This window comes from Triturus cristatus, chromosome 4_1, assembly GCF_964204655.1.
Source record: "Triturus cristatus chromosome 4_1, aTriCri1.1, whole genome shotgun sequence".
Classification (NCBI taxonomy): domain Eukaryota; kingdom Metazoa; phylum Chordata; class Amphibia; order Caudata; family Salamandridae; genus Triturus; species Triturus cristatus.
The window spans coordinates 1,277,794,527-1,277,812,547 of record NC_140585.1 but is presented as its reverse complement, the minus strand read 5'-3'; the positions used below and the strand labels follow the sequence as shown (position 1 = coordinate 1,277,812,547).

Sequence of the window (18,021 nt, the reverse complement as noted above, 5' to 3'; positions counted from 1 at the left end):
TAATAATGGCCCAAATCAAAATTTAAATCCACAGACGCAGAATGAGGTGCTAAGGAATCAACTAACTACACAACAATATCCACGGGTCTAGACAACCTGTAACAACCACAAAAGACCTAAAGACAGTGACCAGAAACCTATATATCTCTCTAAGACTAAAAGAGGAAAAATCCTATAAAAGGACGGATACCCATCACTCACCAGTGGTGACATGCTTCATCATCTGGGTCTCCGCCTAGTGTCACTCTAGTGGCACTAAGGGCTAGAACCCTTTCAAAAGGAAAGGGGAGCTCATGGATGTTTTAATTGGAGCTGTTTATAGCGATAGACCTACAGACGTGAATGGTTGATTTGTGTGGGAAGGTTAGGTGCAGTGCGAAATTTGCTGTGAGTTTGGTGAGTTAAAATTAACCGCTGAGAGAAAAAACCTTTTATTAATATCTCTCAGAGATCAAAACTAAAAACAGTGCACTCCCCATTGACCTCCCCAGACGGCTCAGTGGACCGCCAGAGGTACCGACGGATAGAGCGGTGCCTCCTTTTTCCCGAGCTGTGGCCAGGATAGGTGAGGTCTTATCCTCGTATAATACTGAAACTATCGACAGTCCGTTATCTACAGAGGAATTGTTGAACAGCCCTGATTACAGGTGATGAGGTTGCAGTTGTTCCTACCTTGTATTCATTTTTTTCATTTATTTCATCACTTTTCTGCAGTAGCAACATTCTGAGGTCCTGAAGAAGGCATAGGATACAATTGATCCGTTTTTGCTGAAACATGTTGACCCTTTACGTCCAGACAGTCATTTGTTGAAAACTGTCGCCTTGCACTGTTTTTAGTTTTGATCTCTGAGAGATATTAATAAAAGGTTTTTTCTCTCAGCGGTTAATTTTCATCGTGGTCCGGTTTCAGAGGGATCACTTAGGTGCCAAGCGGGTGCCTAGCTGAGTTGGCAGTGTGCCATTGTAGCTTCCACCCCCTTCCCGAGACCCATGGTGTAGAGATTGACTACACCTCCAAATAAACTCGGTTCCTCTCCAATGCGGGAGACACCATATCTTTATTTTTATTTTTCACACTTATAACCTCTGGTTAGGGTGGGCATTAGCGTGCCCATACCGCTGAGGTTCCCACGTCCTTCCTTGGTCCTGACGAATGCCTGTTTAAACATAACACTTAGGCAGAAACATGTGGACCACATCATAAGGGACTTGGCTGAGCAATTTATTCAGCTTGTACGTCCTACACTCTGTTTTTATATATGTCTGTTTGGCTTTTAATAAAGTTTATTTTTTGACACAAACAAGACATTTTTAACAATCACTTTCACTACTCACCACACACACACTACCAGCTCCGCAGTAATTCTGGCATCAAAGCACACCGGGGTGGCATTCGGCCTCTCCCGGTGGGTCCTGATGATGAAGCATGTCACCAACCAGGTTGGTGAGTGAGGGCTTTATTAAGAAACCTATTTGGATTCTACAGTTGTGCTCTATCGACAGACTCAAGGCACACTCTTTAGTTGATTTGATTATATTTACCTGGGGGACTGAGAGTGGCCTTTACTTTGTGTTCTTCCCTCACTCTCTTGTTGTTTTCAGCAGTATATTGATGACCTATTGGTCGCGTCCAAAACAAGGAATGATTGTGTAACTGTTTCCATTGCCCTATTAAACCATCTAGCAAAGGGTGGACATAAAGTGTCCCCTGAAAAATTGCAATTCTGCAGAAACAAAGTAAAGTATTTAGGACACCAAATAGAATGAGGATTAAGAAGAGTGACCACTGAGAGAATACAAATAATAAAGCAAATGAAACTACCACAGTCACAAAAAGAAATAAGAATGTTTCTTGGTGTTGTGGGATATTGCAGGCAATGTATTGTAGGGTTTTCTCTACTGGCAAAACCCTTGATACAAATGACAAAGAAACGAGCAAAAGACCCAGTAGAGTGGGATGATCTGAGCATGCAATCTTTTGTTAAATTGCGAAATTGTTTATGTGAAACACCTCCTCTAGGTATGCCAGATTACTCAAAAGAATTCGCATTGTTCTGTTGTGAGAGAGAAAACTGTGCCCTCTCAGTTTTAACACAGAGACATGGTCTAATGCGACGTCCTGTGGCATACTTTTCTGCTACCTTAGATCTTGTAGCATTCGCATTGCCAGGATGCCTAAAATCTGTGGCTGCAACGTGTGTGAGTATAGAACAAAGTGAGTCAATTGTAATGGGACATCCTGTTAAGGTATACGTTCCTCATGCAGTTGAAATTCTGCTAACAAGAACTCAAACTCAGTATCTCACTCCGAGCAGATTAACCAAATATGAAAGGATCATATTTGGAGCAGAAAATGTGACCATAATCAGATGTACCATTCTTAACCCAGCTACCTTGTTACCAGACCCATACAATGAGGAAGTGAAAGATTAAGCTGAACACGAATGTCTTGATGTAACAGAACTCAGTACCAAACCCCGACCAGACATATAGGATGAGCCTTTGAGAGATGCTGAGCATGAGCGTTTTGTAGATGGCTCATGTATGCGCCATGAGGAGGGAGGGTTGAATGCTGCTTATGCCGTATGTACAATGGCTGGAATAGTCGAAGCATCCTATTTACCAGGAGTTGGGTCTGCACAAGTAGCCAAATTGATAGCTTTAATTAAAGCCTGCAAAAATGGGAAAAATTGGAGAGTAACCATTTACACTGATAGTCAGTATGGTTACGGGGTTGTGCATGACTTTGGCCAGCTCTGGATGCAGCGAGACTTCCTGACTTCTTCAGGGTCTCCCATTAAAAACTGAAATTTTGTAAAGGAGTTGCTTGAAGCAATACAATTACCAAAAGAGGTGGCAATGGTCAAGTGTGCCGCACACAAATCAGGAAATGACCGTGTGACTGCAGGTAATCGATATGCTGCACAGGTTGCCCAACAATGCGCAAAATTTCAAATGGCAGTAAACAGGAAAGCTGAAAATTGTGGAATCAGCTGCCAACTTATGCTGTTGTGAGGATTACAAACATGGAGAGAAATAAGAGAACTCCAAGATGAAGCAGAGGCAAACGAAAGAGAAGAGTGGGAGAAAATTGGTTGTCAGAGAAGGGCAGAAGATGGTGTATGGGTTTACTTAGATGACAGACCTGTATTGCCAGACTGTATGCTTGCACCCATGGCTAGGATGTATCATGGAGACACCCACATAGGCAGAGATGCAATGATTAGACTCTTTAGATGGGATTGGTTTAATCCAAGGTTCAGGAACATTGCAGAGAGTCTTTGACAAAGATGCTTGACATGTCAACAAATGAATCTCGGCAAGAGAACAATAGTCTATACAGGGAAAATTGGAACAGCTGAATGTCCTTTTATAAGACTTCAAATTGATTTAATTCAGTTGCCTGTTTGTCGAGGCTTAAAATTTGTACTTGTCATCGTTTGTCTATTTTCAAAGTGGGTGGAGGCATACCCCACCAGAAGAAATGACAGCTTGACTGTGGACAAACTCCTATTAACAGAGTGTATACCGCCTTTCGGTTTTCCAGTAACTATTGAATCAGACCGAGGGTCTTATTTTAATAATGAAATAATTTGATAAATTTGTGAAGCATTCAAAATTTAACAAAAGCTGCACTGTGCATACCGCCCAGAGGCATCTGGAGTGGTAGAACAATTGAATGGCACAATTAAGTCAAGGCTGGGAAAGGTGTGTGCATCCAGTCCACTGGTTTGGCCTGATACTTTACCTCTTGTTCTGATGGGACTTAGAAGTTTTCCAGACAAGAATACCGGATTGAGTCCCCATGAAATAATCATGGGAAGAACAATGAGGCAGGCATGTATACCAGGACACAAGCTGTTAAATATAACTGGTGATTTGGTACTGGAGTATTGCAAAGAGTTGGCTGACCAAGTCCGTTCTATATCTCACCAGGTTGGAGAAGACGCAGTCCCCAGGCAGTCAAACCAAGCGCATGATCTGAATCCCGGTGACTGGGTTGTAGTGAAGATTCATACTCGAGAATCGTGCCTAGCACCGAGGTGGAAAAAACCACATCTGGTTATATTGGTTACAACAACAGCAGTAAAATGTGCAGGTTTACCTAATTGGATTCATGCAAGCCATACTAAAATAGTACCAGCACCAGACGAAGAAGAACCTCAACAGACTCAAGCAGGTGAAGGGGCTGAAAGTTGTACAGCTGAAGGATCACGAATAATAAATCCTGAAGTAGCTGAGCAGGAACAACCAAGCACCAGTCAAGATGATTGGATCCCAATAGTTGAGATACCTGAAGAAATTGTAAGGACAAGGAGCCAAACTAAATTAGCTAGTCAGGAAAAGAGTAAGGACCAGGTAGGAACAGAAGAACACGCTCAGGTGAAACCACGATTGTTAGGGAACCTGAGCAGGACCAGATGAGGAAAGTGCAATTTACTCAGACAGACGAAGTTGAAGTTACAGCCCCAGTGTCTGAGGAGGGACAGATAGGTCTTAGAAAATACTTTTAGGCAGAAGAAAATCAAGAAACAGAAAGGCCTGAGCAGGACCAGACAGGCAAAGTCAAACAAGTTCAGGTAAAGGAAGAAGAAAATCCAATTAAAACTGAACCTGAACAGGGTCAGATTAGGGAAGAAGAACGCATCCAGGTGGGAGACATCAAAATAATGAGCCCTGGACAAGGTCAGGTAGAGAGGGATTCGGAAAACGAAAATAAACAAGTTGTGCCACAACTTAGTGAAAATAGAAGAACACTGTAAGAAACTGAAAGCGCAGTGCAAGCTAAAAGAATCAGGAGAGGCGATAATTGGCGATAAATGCAGAACCAATTGATGAAGAAGTGAGACCAACCTGAAAAGAATTTCCCTTTATATTCTGTCACGAAGTTAAATACTAAAGTAAAGAGGAGAAATCTTCTTATCCCTTTTGATAAATGGCTGACAATAGAGCTGCTGGAAAACCGAATTGTGTAAGGAAATGTTGTAGAATATGTATAGGTATGATATTTTTAGTACTCTAAATATGGTTAGTACTAACTGTGGCCATTCCTTATTTGATGGCTACAAATGTACAAAATAGCACTAATACACATGGAAAGGTAGATACCATTAAAGGAGACAAAGTTGAATTAGAAGCACCAGATGAGTTAGATTTACATCACAGTGTTAACAAAAATGATACAGACTTGAATGTTTTTACCAACTTGTTAGTACAATATGTAGAAACCATGGAGGTTAGTGATTGTTATGTATGTATGAAATTACCTGCATCTGTAGCAGAAGGAATAACATATCATCATTTACCATTGACATATGGTATTTCGTGTAGCATTTTAGCAAGCTTATTCTATAGAACAGGGAAATTGCAGTATTATTATTCTAATGTAGATGTGATCTTTTCTGAGGTTCCTATGCGGAAAAGCATGAACCCTGTTCTTAGTACGAGAGACACACAATTTATGGGGGAATATTTTCTAACAATGAAAGCAATAGATATAGCTGAAGCACACAAACACAATTTAACTTGTAAATTGCATGAAGAAGAGAACATATTTTTGAATTTAGTTGAGGCAAGGAGACAAGATTTTCAAAAGAGAGCTGCTGAGCCTTAACCTCAGCTACCTAAATGGGCTGAGGAGAAAAAGCATTATGCAAATGGCAAGACTCATGCTGCAATGTCTTTGGATTTTAAAAAGAAGGGAAAAATCCGTCTTCATAGGTGAAAGACTGAATATAACAATGTGTTCATTGGTTCCAGTGAATGTGAACATAATTTCTTAGTAATTGGAGGATGGGGACTAAAAGGAGGAACGGATCCAGTATTTCCTAGAATCTATTATGTGTGTGGCAATAAAGCCTATTTTAGGCTGCCTGACCACTGGTATGGGAGTTGCTATTTTGGAATAGTATTCCCTAAAGTTTATCATGTAAAGAGAATCACTGGAAGCAATGAAGGCAATAATGAACTAACACGTGTAAAAAAAGCTCGTTTTTAAGAAATAGTAGGTGACATTTTTGGAGCATTGATACCTTCAGTGGGAGTTCTTCTAAATTCACGGAAGATTTGTCAGTTATCTACAGTAGTTGATCGGTTATCTACTGACACTGCTGGAGGATTCTTAATGATCAACACTGAATTAGTTGCGGTCAGACCTATGGTTATGCAGAATTGACTTGCTCTTGAAATACTATTGGCAAAAGAGGGTGGAGTCTGTAAATTATTGAAAGCGCAACATTGTTGCACGTATATTCCAGATAAAAGCGCTGAAATTGGGAAATACATTAAAAATATTATGAAATAAGAAGAAGAGTTGAAACCACTGGAAGTTGAAAATGTTTGGAAGACGCTGACAAAGAGCATTTCTAGTTTAGGTAGTTGGTTTTCTAACATAGGTAATGGTATTCTAGGCCACATAATACTGCCCATAATGGGAATAACACTATTGGTATTAGCAATAATGTTTTGGCATAAATGCTGCAAAGGGAGAAAGAAATATGAATTGAATGAAAGAGGTAAGAAAAGAAAATTCGAGGAAATACAACTAGAAGAATTAAAAGGAGACTTTTACAAAAGAATTAGAGGATTACAGTGTAAGTGGGAGAAAGAAAGGAATGAAAAAGTTGAAGAAGAAATTGAGATGTGCTAAAGTTGGCATCTGATTTAGTCAAAATTAGTGATGGCGTTAAATGTCATCAGAGAGGGGATTGATGGAACAAGGTTTTGTATTAAAAGAAACTTGCTTGTATGCAATCCTCTCAAATAACATGTAACCACTTTACCAACACGTTTTGTAAATACTAATATTGCATTATACACAACATACTGTATCTAGGGGAAGCTTTTCTATGTGTATTACTAACAAGTAACCCGAGTGTCTTAAAATGGCCGCCTAAAACGCGGGATTTCTAGTGCGCATGCGTCTACTGCATCTACGTAGTGTGACGTATTCTGTCGCTTGGTGGGAAAACTTTGCAGCTGCGCAATAGCTTTAAAAATGGCCGCTTAAAACTCACATGTTAACGCATATGCTACTGCTTGAACTAAAACTTGTAAGTTCTATTAAACACTAATGCAAAAGATTAAAATGAGTAAATGGGGATAGAGTAGAGATAAGTGGTATACAGTGAAATCATTTATTAAGGGGTGAAAACATAGAACAATAGTCCACAGTGAAATTATTACTTTTAATATGGTGTGATGAACTCACCTCCTCGTCCTGCCCAATCAGAATAGGGGAAAACGCAAATATTGCAATTTTGGGGTTAGGTACACAAATACAGAATAGTATAATTGAGGTAAGTTAAGTAGAAATGTTGTCAGACTTGTCAGATCCGTCATTCCGACTCGTCACCGACCCAACACGTATGCTGCTACATACTCTGTCCGAGACGCTGTCTCAGACCCACCTGCTGCCAGAAACTCTGCTCAAGAAATTGAGATACTGATCGCTAATCTAATCATCTAGAAGGGGATTTCGGAAGAGGGACACCCGAGGAGAGCAGTATCAGAGAGGGGTTCGACGCTGGCGTTGCACTTAGAAGAGGTCACCTTCCCAGATCTGAATCTGTCCAATCCTCTGTCTGTTTCCTGTCCTGGCAGATTCTATCTGGCCTATCTTCAAAGAGTTGGGTTCATCTATCACCTTAGGTAAATATAATTCTGCGAAAACTGACATTGTACCTGCTCTCTCTCTTTTCCTTTCTTCCAGGTACCGTCTTCATTGATCATTAGTATGACTTTGTTTATTTTTACTTTAATTTGCCTCCTGAAAGAATGTGTTTAAGCTGTAATTGATTCTGACTCACAAAATTACTGATTTAGATAAAGTTTTTCAAACTTTTTGAATTTGTGGTTATTTCAAGTTTAAGTTAAATGTCATTTTCTACCTTAAACTATCTCAGAAACCTGATTCATCGAGAAAGGAAATATTGAGGAGATCAAATTGGTAAGACTTGGTAAAGGTGAAATTAAATTGCAGTTAAAACTTAAAAATTGATATCAGCGGGGTTTGCTAGCTCATTTGTGTAAATGGTTTCGGCCCAGGTGAGTATTTAGGTATGTGTGTTTAACCCGAGCTGGTGACCCGCGCTCTATCAACCATCAGCAATTTGCATTCATGGGCGTGTTATATCTCCTGTTTTGTTATAAGCATGAGCCCAAAGGCCGTAACATACACTGCTATTAGTTAAAAACAATGACAGGCTGACTGAAGGTTTTAGCATTATGCCCAGCTATGCCCAGGTTGCCCTTCTCTGATAGAACGCAGAAGCCCTCACTAAATCTTGGATACTTTTTCGTTTATGTGAGGGGGTGTCGAGACTTTCCACACAGCATTTGTAAATTGGAAGAAAGCATCTGTTTTTGTACCTAAGGGTCATTTGGCGCCATTTTCCATGCCTGTGATTTTGGTTAACAAAGCAATTCTGACAGTTTTAGGCTTGCCTCAAAATGAAACCAGAACAAAATGGTTTGAACAAATACATCCAAGGATTTGAAAGATGGGACCCTAAAGACATGGGGGCTTATTTACAAGCCTCTTGCGCCACCCATACGTCACAAATGTGGGGCAAGAGGCTTGTAAATAAGTCCCATGATGTGTTATTTTCAGCCTAAAGTTTAGGAGTCTGGTAAATGATAAAATGATAGCACCAGACTTTTAAGTGAGAGAGTCTCATCGGGTCTCAGACCCTGAAACAATTAAACGCGGACTTTCAAATGGTTCCCTATTGGACCCCATGATACTGGCCTTTAAAGGGAACCTGATCAATTTCTCAACAATGACTGTTAAAACTCTTCAGGCTATCCATGCCAGTGAGGTAGTTCTGTTTACATTTCACATGTTTCACTTGATTTACTTTCCAAAGAGTATTTGCTCTTTCCAGGATGTAGTTTATTCCTGGCGGTTTCTCATGCCTTTGTAGTGATCTTGTAGTGTGAGTACTGTGAGCTGGGCCGTCTCCTGGTATCTGCATCAGCTCGGGTTGTAGTGGGTGTTTATAAGGGGCCATGAATGAGAACTTAGGAGTTTAGGCTGGAGGCATTGTGAGGTTCTCGCACCACAGGCCAGTGGGTCATGAAGGTGTCCAGAACACACGCTCGTATCCATTCTTAGGTCCCTCTGCAGAGCGCACAGATCAATGATGACAAGCACCACATGTAATTCTGAGTATATGAGAAAGTGTGTGAAAGAAGTACTAAGTTGTTAAAATACTGAGAGGGCATAAGTAAAAGAAATTGGTTTGCTTACAGGTGTATGTTTGTGGGGGTGGAGTACAGGAGAAGCAAGTAAATACGTGCCGAAGGAGAGAGCAAAAAGAATGAAATGTGATATATGCAGAAGGAGGATTTCTGAAAGATAAGGACAGAAAAATGGTGTCAAGTTTTCACAGAGGGATGTGGTGTGAAGGGGTGAATAGGTGTTATTCTGTGATATGTCTGGGTGCAATAACAGAAAGCTGGCGGAGAGGCACGCAAATGCCAGTCAGGTGCCATATTGTGTGAAGCACAGGAATTTAGGTTACATATTTTATGCCAAGCCCTTAATTATATAGGCTATGCCTCTTCAGACGAGTCACATCTATGCTTCTTGGCCACCTCCTTTCTAGAGCACCCCCCCCAACCTTTTTCATCCCACGGAAGCCCTGAATAGAACCTTCTTCCAAGACCGTTCCTGGGGAGAAGGCAGAGGCAGCCCCTAGGATTGCCCCCGTAAGGGGCGACCCTGGGTGTCTGTGAGTGCAATCAATGTGTGCCTTCTCTTACTTCCCACATTACATTGGGCCACCTAGCCGACATGCAGCTACCATGGTGAAAACTGCATTGCGCTGAGAAAGTGGACAGCTCCAGTATTTGAGGGGGAAAAAAAGAGTATATTGATAGGAAAAAAACAACTACGAAAACGAGAGTTTGGAAGCTTGATAAAGTGCAAGTCGTGTCACCTCCCGCATCACCTGCGGCAGATTACAAACCAGAAGCAACCCGACAGGGTCGCTCCTATGGCCCGCGGCCCGCGCTGCGTGACACGACATCTCTCTGAACACGCAGCAGCGCCTGCCGCAGCGAGCTCGGCGCGCGCTTGGTAAACTGGAGCAGACACCACGCAGCACTAGGGCGGTGCCGGCCCAGGGGGTGTGTCCCTGCCGGCCCGCCTGGGGAGGGCGCCCTGCCTCCCTAATGAAAACTACTCTGCTGCAGGTCACCTGCCAAATGTTTGTTCAGCCTGGTACGGGCTTGCCAGCGTTGTTTCCGTCCTGGTTATGCGGCTGGAAGCTGTGTGCTCGTCTCGTGTTCCGGAGGTGAGGCGGAAGGAGGTATACTGAAGAAGCTGAATATTATAGAGGCGAGGAAGAAAGAGTCATTTAGCTGAGGCTGAGGGGTTAATGAGGCGGGGCAAAGAGAGGCACTGAGGCGAGGAAAGAAGAGTTATTGAGGTGAAGCAGCAAAATTACCGAGGTGAGGCAACGAGTGTTATCGACTCAAAGAAAGTTATTGAGGTGAAACAGCCAAAGAAATTCAGCTGACCAAAGAGTGATGTGGTGAAGCAGAAACTTATGAGGTGAAGCTGGCATGGTTAGGTATTATTCCGGTAAACGGGTACACGTCTGAGGCAAAGAGCGCAGTTGAGCTGAATTAAATGCATGCGTTTAGGATACAGCTATAGGGCGAACACTTGGTAGATGAGAATGGGGACGAGAGAAAAGCAGGGAGCTGAAACAGAGAGGTGAACGGTGATTGCTGCGAGGTGAAGCTGAGGGAGTGATTGATGTACAAACAAGTATATTGAGATGAAGCAAACAGTGTTCTTGAGGTAAAGACAATAGTGTTGAGGTGAAAGCGTGTACTTGTGGTGATGCAAGAGAGTGCTCTGGGGCATAGACTGTTTAAATGTAAAGCAGAGAGGTTTATACAGGTAAACCAGAGTGTTGGTGAGGCGAAGTTAGTGACACTGGTAAAGTAGAAAGCGATTTTTTGGGGGGGGGGGGGCAGCAGAGATTGTTGAGGCGAAGGGGCGAATGCTAATAAGTAGAAGCAGAAAGTCTGCTAGCGGTGAAGGAAATAATGTTATTGAGGTGAAGCAGAGAGACGTGAAGTTTAGTGTTGTTGAGGTGAAGAAAATATTGTTATGGTGCTGAAGCAGAGAATGTTCTTGAGGTGAAGCAGAGTGTAATTGAGTTAAATTAAAGAATAATGTGGTGAAGCAGAGTGGTGAGGTAAAGAAAAATAGGGGTTTTGAGGCGAAGCAGATATTGTCATCGGGGTGAATCAGAGTGTTATCGAGGTAAATAAATGAATGTTAATGAGGTGACGCGGAGAGAGTGTTCTTGCTTTGAAGCAGAGGCCGTTATGGACTCGATTCGAAGCAAGGCAATGCGCATTGTTAAAGAGGCGCTGAACGGCTTTTGAGGTTGTGCAGAGAGTGTTGGTGACTGGATGCAGTGTTTTGGCGGGCACAGTGAGATCTGATGCAGTGTCAGTAAGCGAAACATTTTAAATGACTGATTACGATCTTCCTCTGAGAGTAAACTACTTCCCTGAGCTCTCCTCTAGAAGGGAGAATTTCAGGCGGAGACACAAGCTGTGAACTGGACCTCCACAGTTGGAGATAAGATGTCCTTTCCTTCTTTTTCTTTCAGCGCGCGCTGCCCGGTGTCTGTCGTGCGTGCGTGGGGCATGTTTACCCAGAGAGCAGCCGAGGATTACATGAACACGCTACAAACAACAGTCTGAAGTTAGAGACTTTCCGACCTCCGCCCTTGCAGCAGCAGTCTTGAGTGCGTGTGCCCCGTCCCTTTCCGCCAGAGCGGATGCACCTGCGTCTGAGTGTGGTGGGGACGTAGAGAGCACAACAACTTTTCGCCTCTAGGCGCTCGCTGGATGAAGAAACACCGGGTGTGTTAGAGGCGCATCTTCGTGTGTCGTGTCACGGATTTCAAACTGACCGCCTCCTCACAGCACACAATGTCAACTGCGCGAAAGGAGAGAACTGCGTGAAAGAAGCCTGAAGTCATTCGACGTTTGGGGCCGAGTCTAGCGAACTGTGCCAAGATTCCCACACAGTACCCGGTGTGCAGAAAAGACCTTTAACAACCCGGTTCTCACAACATTTATTGCATTTCTGATGATTAACGACGATTTCTAGGAGGACGACCTCAGCAATGCAGCATCTGCTAGTGACGTGATAAGTCCGCTTGTATGGACTGTGGTGCGCTCTATCAGCCTTAACTACAAGTTTTTGGGGTTCATTGCAAGAAGTTGAGTTCTTCGAGCTGTGGAGTATCGCGTCGCCTCAGTATTAGATCATGCAGTTGTCTCGCAGAATCACGTGATTGCACCTCCTAGATGGCCTATCTTTTCTGTGTGCAGACAAGTTACGAAGCAAGGACTATGGAACCCGTGCCCCGGCCCTGCTCTCGCTTCTGCAAGGTCATACCATTTGATTTGTAGCGGGGGGGAATGTAGACTGGACTGGAGGCCTCTCAACTGGTGCAGCAAGATGCACTTTTTCCGGAGTTACACCTATCAGATCCACCTGGAGCGCGACACAGGGGAGCAGCCCAGAATACAAGGAATACGATGGGTATGTGCTTTATTTCACTAGATTATAGAACCTTTTGTTGGTCATTATTCTTGTCACCCAAATGAACAACGATTGACGATTTTTTCCCCACTCAATTCCTTACCTAGTATTGGCCAGGGATGTACTGTCTTATTTTGTAGGGAGCCTGTTCGCCAAAAAGATTAACAGGACTCCTCAGTCATAATTGCCTCACACACAAACTACGGGAATGTGTTTCTGTCTCCCAGTAGATCTATCACTCTCTGTGCTTGGAAGACCATACCCTACTTGGGCTCAACTGTACCCTTCTCTACTAAGCCTTCTGTTATCTTTTGTAAATCTTGGGCCTTCCAAATTAAGTAGCGTGTTTGGCTCCGCTTCTGCTGAAAGATTGTTCCATACTAGGGCAACCCTATCTGGGGGAAAAAGTTATTGGTTTGTCAATGCGCCAAAAACGAACAGCGCAGAAGTAGGATAGAAGAGGTGTATAGTAGTGACATCACTGAACTGTGGCTCCAGCCTGTTCACTAGCAGTTGGTGCGGGACCTCCAAGGTATGTTGGGGAGACAGAAGAACGTGTAACCCCATTGAGCCCCCCCTTCCAATGAAGAACTCCATGTAAGACTCACTATTGTTGGATATGAGAATCAAATTCTCAGGTAAGATCTATTTACAAACAAGTTTAAACCAGCCACTGAATTCTAAGGTTCTAAAAATGTATACATCAGTTAGTGAAAGAAAAGCTAGACACTTGATCTCTGAAGTAGCAGATTCCTCAAAGTTGACCCCCTAGGTTGCCCTTCTAATATCAGCTAATTGGCTTCAGGCCCCTGTCGCTACTCCTCGGACCCCTGTTGAATTTCTCACAGGAGCAACTCACCTGCCTCCTAGTACAGCGGGAGCCCAGGTCAACTTATAAGCTGAGTCCCTAAATAGTATCATGCCAGAGTCACTCCTAAGGAGGGATTCTCCCTGGCTTCCTGCGGGAAACGGGAATGGGTAACTGGGCCATCATTTGTTCCCTTACCACAAGCACCATCTTCCCCACTTCCTGAGGGTAGTGCTATAGAGTACACGCCAAGGGCTAGGGGCGGTAGCTGTAGGGCCCACCCCTAACCACCAATGAGCACTGCAGTACCTTGCTTGCGGTAAAACGTAAGCCAGCTTTCTCCCAACTTTTGAATATCTGATGCCAAGGTGTCTGCCTGCTTTGTGGCCAACTATAAGCCAACCCACCACAGGAACATGGTTTACTGACCATCTTCTCCCCCCCCCCCCCCGGGTTTCCCTTTCAAGATGGAGAAACTTGTGGCCAAGGGTATGGGGTAAGCTGCAGGTTATCGGGCAGAGAAAAGAGGGTAATGTCCAGCCCTTACAGTTTAAATGCTGACCACCTGCTTCCCAGCAGTCACCCCCACCAACCCCTGAAAATACCCACCATTCAGTCATGTTGGGAGCCATGCTGCCCCAGTCCCCACAAAAATTGAAAAATTGCCACCGACAATTGCCGTTGAGTGTCCTCCACCCCGCTGGTCCTCTCCTATTTGTCAGGGGCTACCCTTTTGGGTGCCCCATTTTCACGTATTTGGAATAGAGATTTGTTGGAATGTAAGCTAGTTTCTTATTGGCATGCGAGCTTTGTATTGCGTTTTAATTTCCGTAGAGCTTCTGTGCATCTTACTAGGACTAAGGCACTCTCTGAATGGTTGCGTAGCTGCTTCTGTGTTTGTTCCACCAGTTTTTTTCAGTGTGTTGTTTTCCATAGGGGTTTAGGTGGTGGGGTGATGGGGGATTGTTGATACTGTGCATGATTGTGGGAGGTGTGCTTCTAACTTTGTTGCGGTTCTGTTTTTTGAATTGATAGCTTGGTAAGTCCCATTGGGTGAACTGGCTTCCGTTGTCTGTGCTCGAATTTCGTGTGATGTTCTCATATATAGGGGTCAGGTTTGCCCTTCTTGTGTTTTTAGAACAACAAAACAAAAGTTTTACACCCAAAGGCGCAGATCTGTGTTGGGGGACAAAGCCCTATGCACCTGAGGTCCGATTTGCTGTGGTAACAATGACAAGGTTACACAATAAGCAAAGAAGAGCAGATGACTTTAGGGCAAAAATATAGATCTGTTGAATGCTCTGAAAATAACCCCACACATCACTAAACGTAACAGTTTCTATAAATACCATTACAAAGGTCAACAGCGACATGTTGGGGCCTCTGGAGTCTGAAATGCCTCTGAGGCTGGGAGGGACAGAGTCAGTCAAATGCAAGGCTCCAGCTGACATGTGACTTACTCTACCCCAGCCCTTCCTCCCTTCGGAGGCCCAGGCCTGTCAGGAATGGTTTAAGTGTATCTATAGGGTGGCCCGCTTCTGATGCTCAAATACTGTCTGTATTCGTCAATGTTCATGTTTCCTTCTGGGGATCAAAAGAAGACATGACAAGTTATGCTGAGTTTGCAACTGTATTTGAGTAGTGCCCAAAGAACCCCTGGAGTATATTCCAGATATTATGTAAACCAAAGTAGTCAAGTTGGAAAACAGAGATCATATATCTGGTGCGCCGGTGATAACCCATTAACCAGGTTCATTACGAGGCCACATTTATTCCTATCCCTGAGTGCACTACAGCTGCTTTCGATGTGGAATAAACACCTGTCTCTTGGCTGGAGCAGGGCTGTTCTTGCTGGTGAGGCGAGGCTCTTGGCACAGGCCCAGAAGCTGTAACATGGCAGCCAACTGATTTATTGATGTCAACATGTATGCAACCGTTTCCCTCTAAGTGGGTACCCTCAACAATGGCAATACATTCTCTTTAATACAATGTAGATGTATGTTTAATCACCCTTCCCCGTGCTGCTCAACAGACGTTTGGATTTGTAGAAGATTCTTGGCACTTTTATAAGAAATAAAACCAAGAGGCGTCCCGCGGGGTGTATGATAGGTTCGGCACCGAGGGTAACCGCCCTGAGGCAGCTCTGTGGCACGCGCAGGTGGCAGTGTTTGTGAGGCTCAGCAAAAGGCCTTCTCATCATTCTTTATTACCTTTTTAGTAGTCAAAACGGCGAGGTTTCATGGTTTTGCTGTGATATAACTCCGCCTTTATTTAATTTTTTAATTTTATAGAGTTCACACATGAGGACACATTAATTTTTGTTAGGCACGGGGAGATGAAGGGGCATATTATCAAGACAGGCGATAAAATTATCGCCGCTTTAGCGGCAGAAAACTGCAGCTAAAAAGGCGATAATGGGCTTGATAATATGCTCTATGGAATTCCAATTGAAGCCCATGTTAGACGTCCTTCACATTTAAAATGGGCTTCAATTAGAATTCCATAGAGCATATTATCAAGCCCATTATCGCCGTTTTAGCGGCAGTTTTCTGTCGCTAAAGCGGCGATAATTTTATCGCCTGCCTTGAGAATATGCCCCTAAGTGATTTGCTCAGAATCACAGGATGTTCAGCGTCATTGCCCAGACTCGAACCCAGTTCCCCGGATTCGAGGTCGACCGCCCTAGCTGTCAGGCCAACCCCTCTCCCCTTTAAATGACCATAGTACAATAGAAATCTTTTTGCTTCCTGTAGATGACAAGTTTGAAAGGTAGCAGAAGCCGGCGGGCCTTTCATTCTTGGTAATTTGATTAACAATTTCAATTGAGTTGGGGATACTAGTATCAGTTGTTGCAGAGTTTGCAGGGTCCAAGCTTCCGGCGTGTCACAAGTAAAATAATACTAACCTGAATTTATAATTTAATTGCCAGTGACAGCGGGCATCCAATCCAGTTGCATGGATTGTACCTCCTAAATAGGGTGCAGATCAGCTGTCCCTTAGCAGACATCTGACTGAAGGGTGGTGGGAGGTATATAGGTCTTGTGCTGACACATTCACTTGTAAGTAGCTTTAGTGACTTTTAACTCGTCAGTAATGTTCGTTATTGTGTCATATGCTCCCGTCACTCAGTCATAACTGGTAAACGGCGTTTACTTAGCATGCGTTACTTCGCATGCCATTACTACGCGGTCGTTAGTACGACCGCGTTGTTAGTTAGCATACCTTTACTACGTAATTCGGAACTATGAATTGCAGTAAGGGGGAGAAGGTGTTGGATTTAAAATCCAACACCTTCCCTAGTGTCCGCATAGACTGGAGTTGGAATAGTAAATTATACTATTCCAACATCCAGCACCCCCTTACTGCAATTCGTAGTTCCGAATTGCGTAGTAACGGTATGCGAACTAAAAAACTAACGACCGCGTAGTAATGGCATGCGTACTAAACGCATGCGAAGAAACGTCATATATTCGTCATAACTTGCTTAATGGTCAGTGCTTACAACAGCCTTGATTGACCTGCCCAAGGGAGGTTCTGGATGACTGAGGCTGGACCATATTTTCAGCAGAACCAGGAATGGGCTAATCAGTTTCATGAAGAATTATTGTGTCTTAATTGATCTTGCAATAAAATCCTAACATGCTGACATGGTTTCAGGCCTGCTTTAACTAATGTTCCTAACCCAGAGTGCTGGAATTTACAGTATTCATAACAATGCTTTTTTGTAGCCTGCTGCCTCACTTTACAAAAGTGTGGCCCAGCCGGCCGGATCACTATTGACAGAAAATTGAAAATGGTTGGGCTGGTACAATTTTTTTAAATGGTACATCGTTTGACCAGTTCATCAAATGTTGGTCTGAGAGGGGCCGAGCCATGCCCGGTTTTTATGACAATGGCTGACCGTGGAACTGTTTCCTGTTTAGATTAATTGTTTTTAAATGTATCAATCAATCAGGGGTTTTAAAACGCGCTACTCACCCGTGAGGGTCTCAAGGTGTGGGGGAGGGGGGTGTGAGAAGCCCCGTAGGTCATTCAAAGAGCCAGGTCTTGAGGTCCTTTCTGAATTGGTGCACTGTCGGGCTTCATCAGATGCGTCGGGAAGTTCATTCTAGGTCTTGGCCGCGAGGTAGGAGAAGGATCTTCCACTCTCTCTGGCCCGGTGGATACGGGGGACCGTGGCTAGGGCGAAGTCATCAGAGCAGAGGTTTCTCTTGAGGGCATGGAAGGACATACGTTTGTTGAGGTATTGGGGTCCGGTGTTATGGAGGGCTTTGTAGGCGTGTGTGAGCAGTTTGAAGGTTATTCTTCTTTCAATGGGGAGCCAGTGGAGGTCACATAGGTGTTGGGTGATGTGCTCATCTTGTGGGATGTCGAGGATAAGTCTGGCTGCAGTGTTCTAGATGGTCTGGAGTTTGCGGAGGAGTTTTTTGTTGGCATAGACGGCGTTTCCGTAGTCCAGTCTGCTGGTAATGAGTGCTAGGGTGACGGTCTTCCTGGCGTTGGGGGGGAATCCATTTGAAGGTCTTGCGAAGTATGCAGAGGGTGTTGAAGCAAGTGGAGGACACAGCCCTGATCTGATGGTGAGTGAAGAGTTGAGTATGTTGCCGAGGTTGCGAGCGTGGTCCGTTGAGTT

The 18,021-nt window shown here is 43.8% G+C and overlaps 1 protein-coding gene across 1 annotated transcript in view; it reads left to right on the top strand.

Moving 5' to 3' along the window:
• Positions 1-10,276: 10,276 nt before the first annotated feature.
• RAPGEF3 (Rap guanine nucleotide exchange factor 3) overlaps positions 10,277-18,021 on the top strand; it is an 870,850-nt gene continuing 863,105 nt past the window's right edge. Inside the window, exons 1-2 of the mRNA XM_085654789.1 lie at positions 10,277-10,455; positions 11,637-12,580. Of these exons, the coding sequence (XP_085510915.1) occupies positions 12,497-12,580 (84 nt within the window). The 5' untranslated portion in view covers positions 10,277-10,455; positions 11,637-12,496. The remainder of the gene's footprint in view (positions 10,456-11,636; positions 12,581-18,021) is intronic.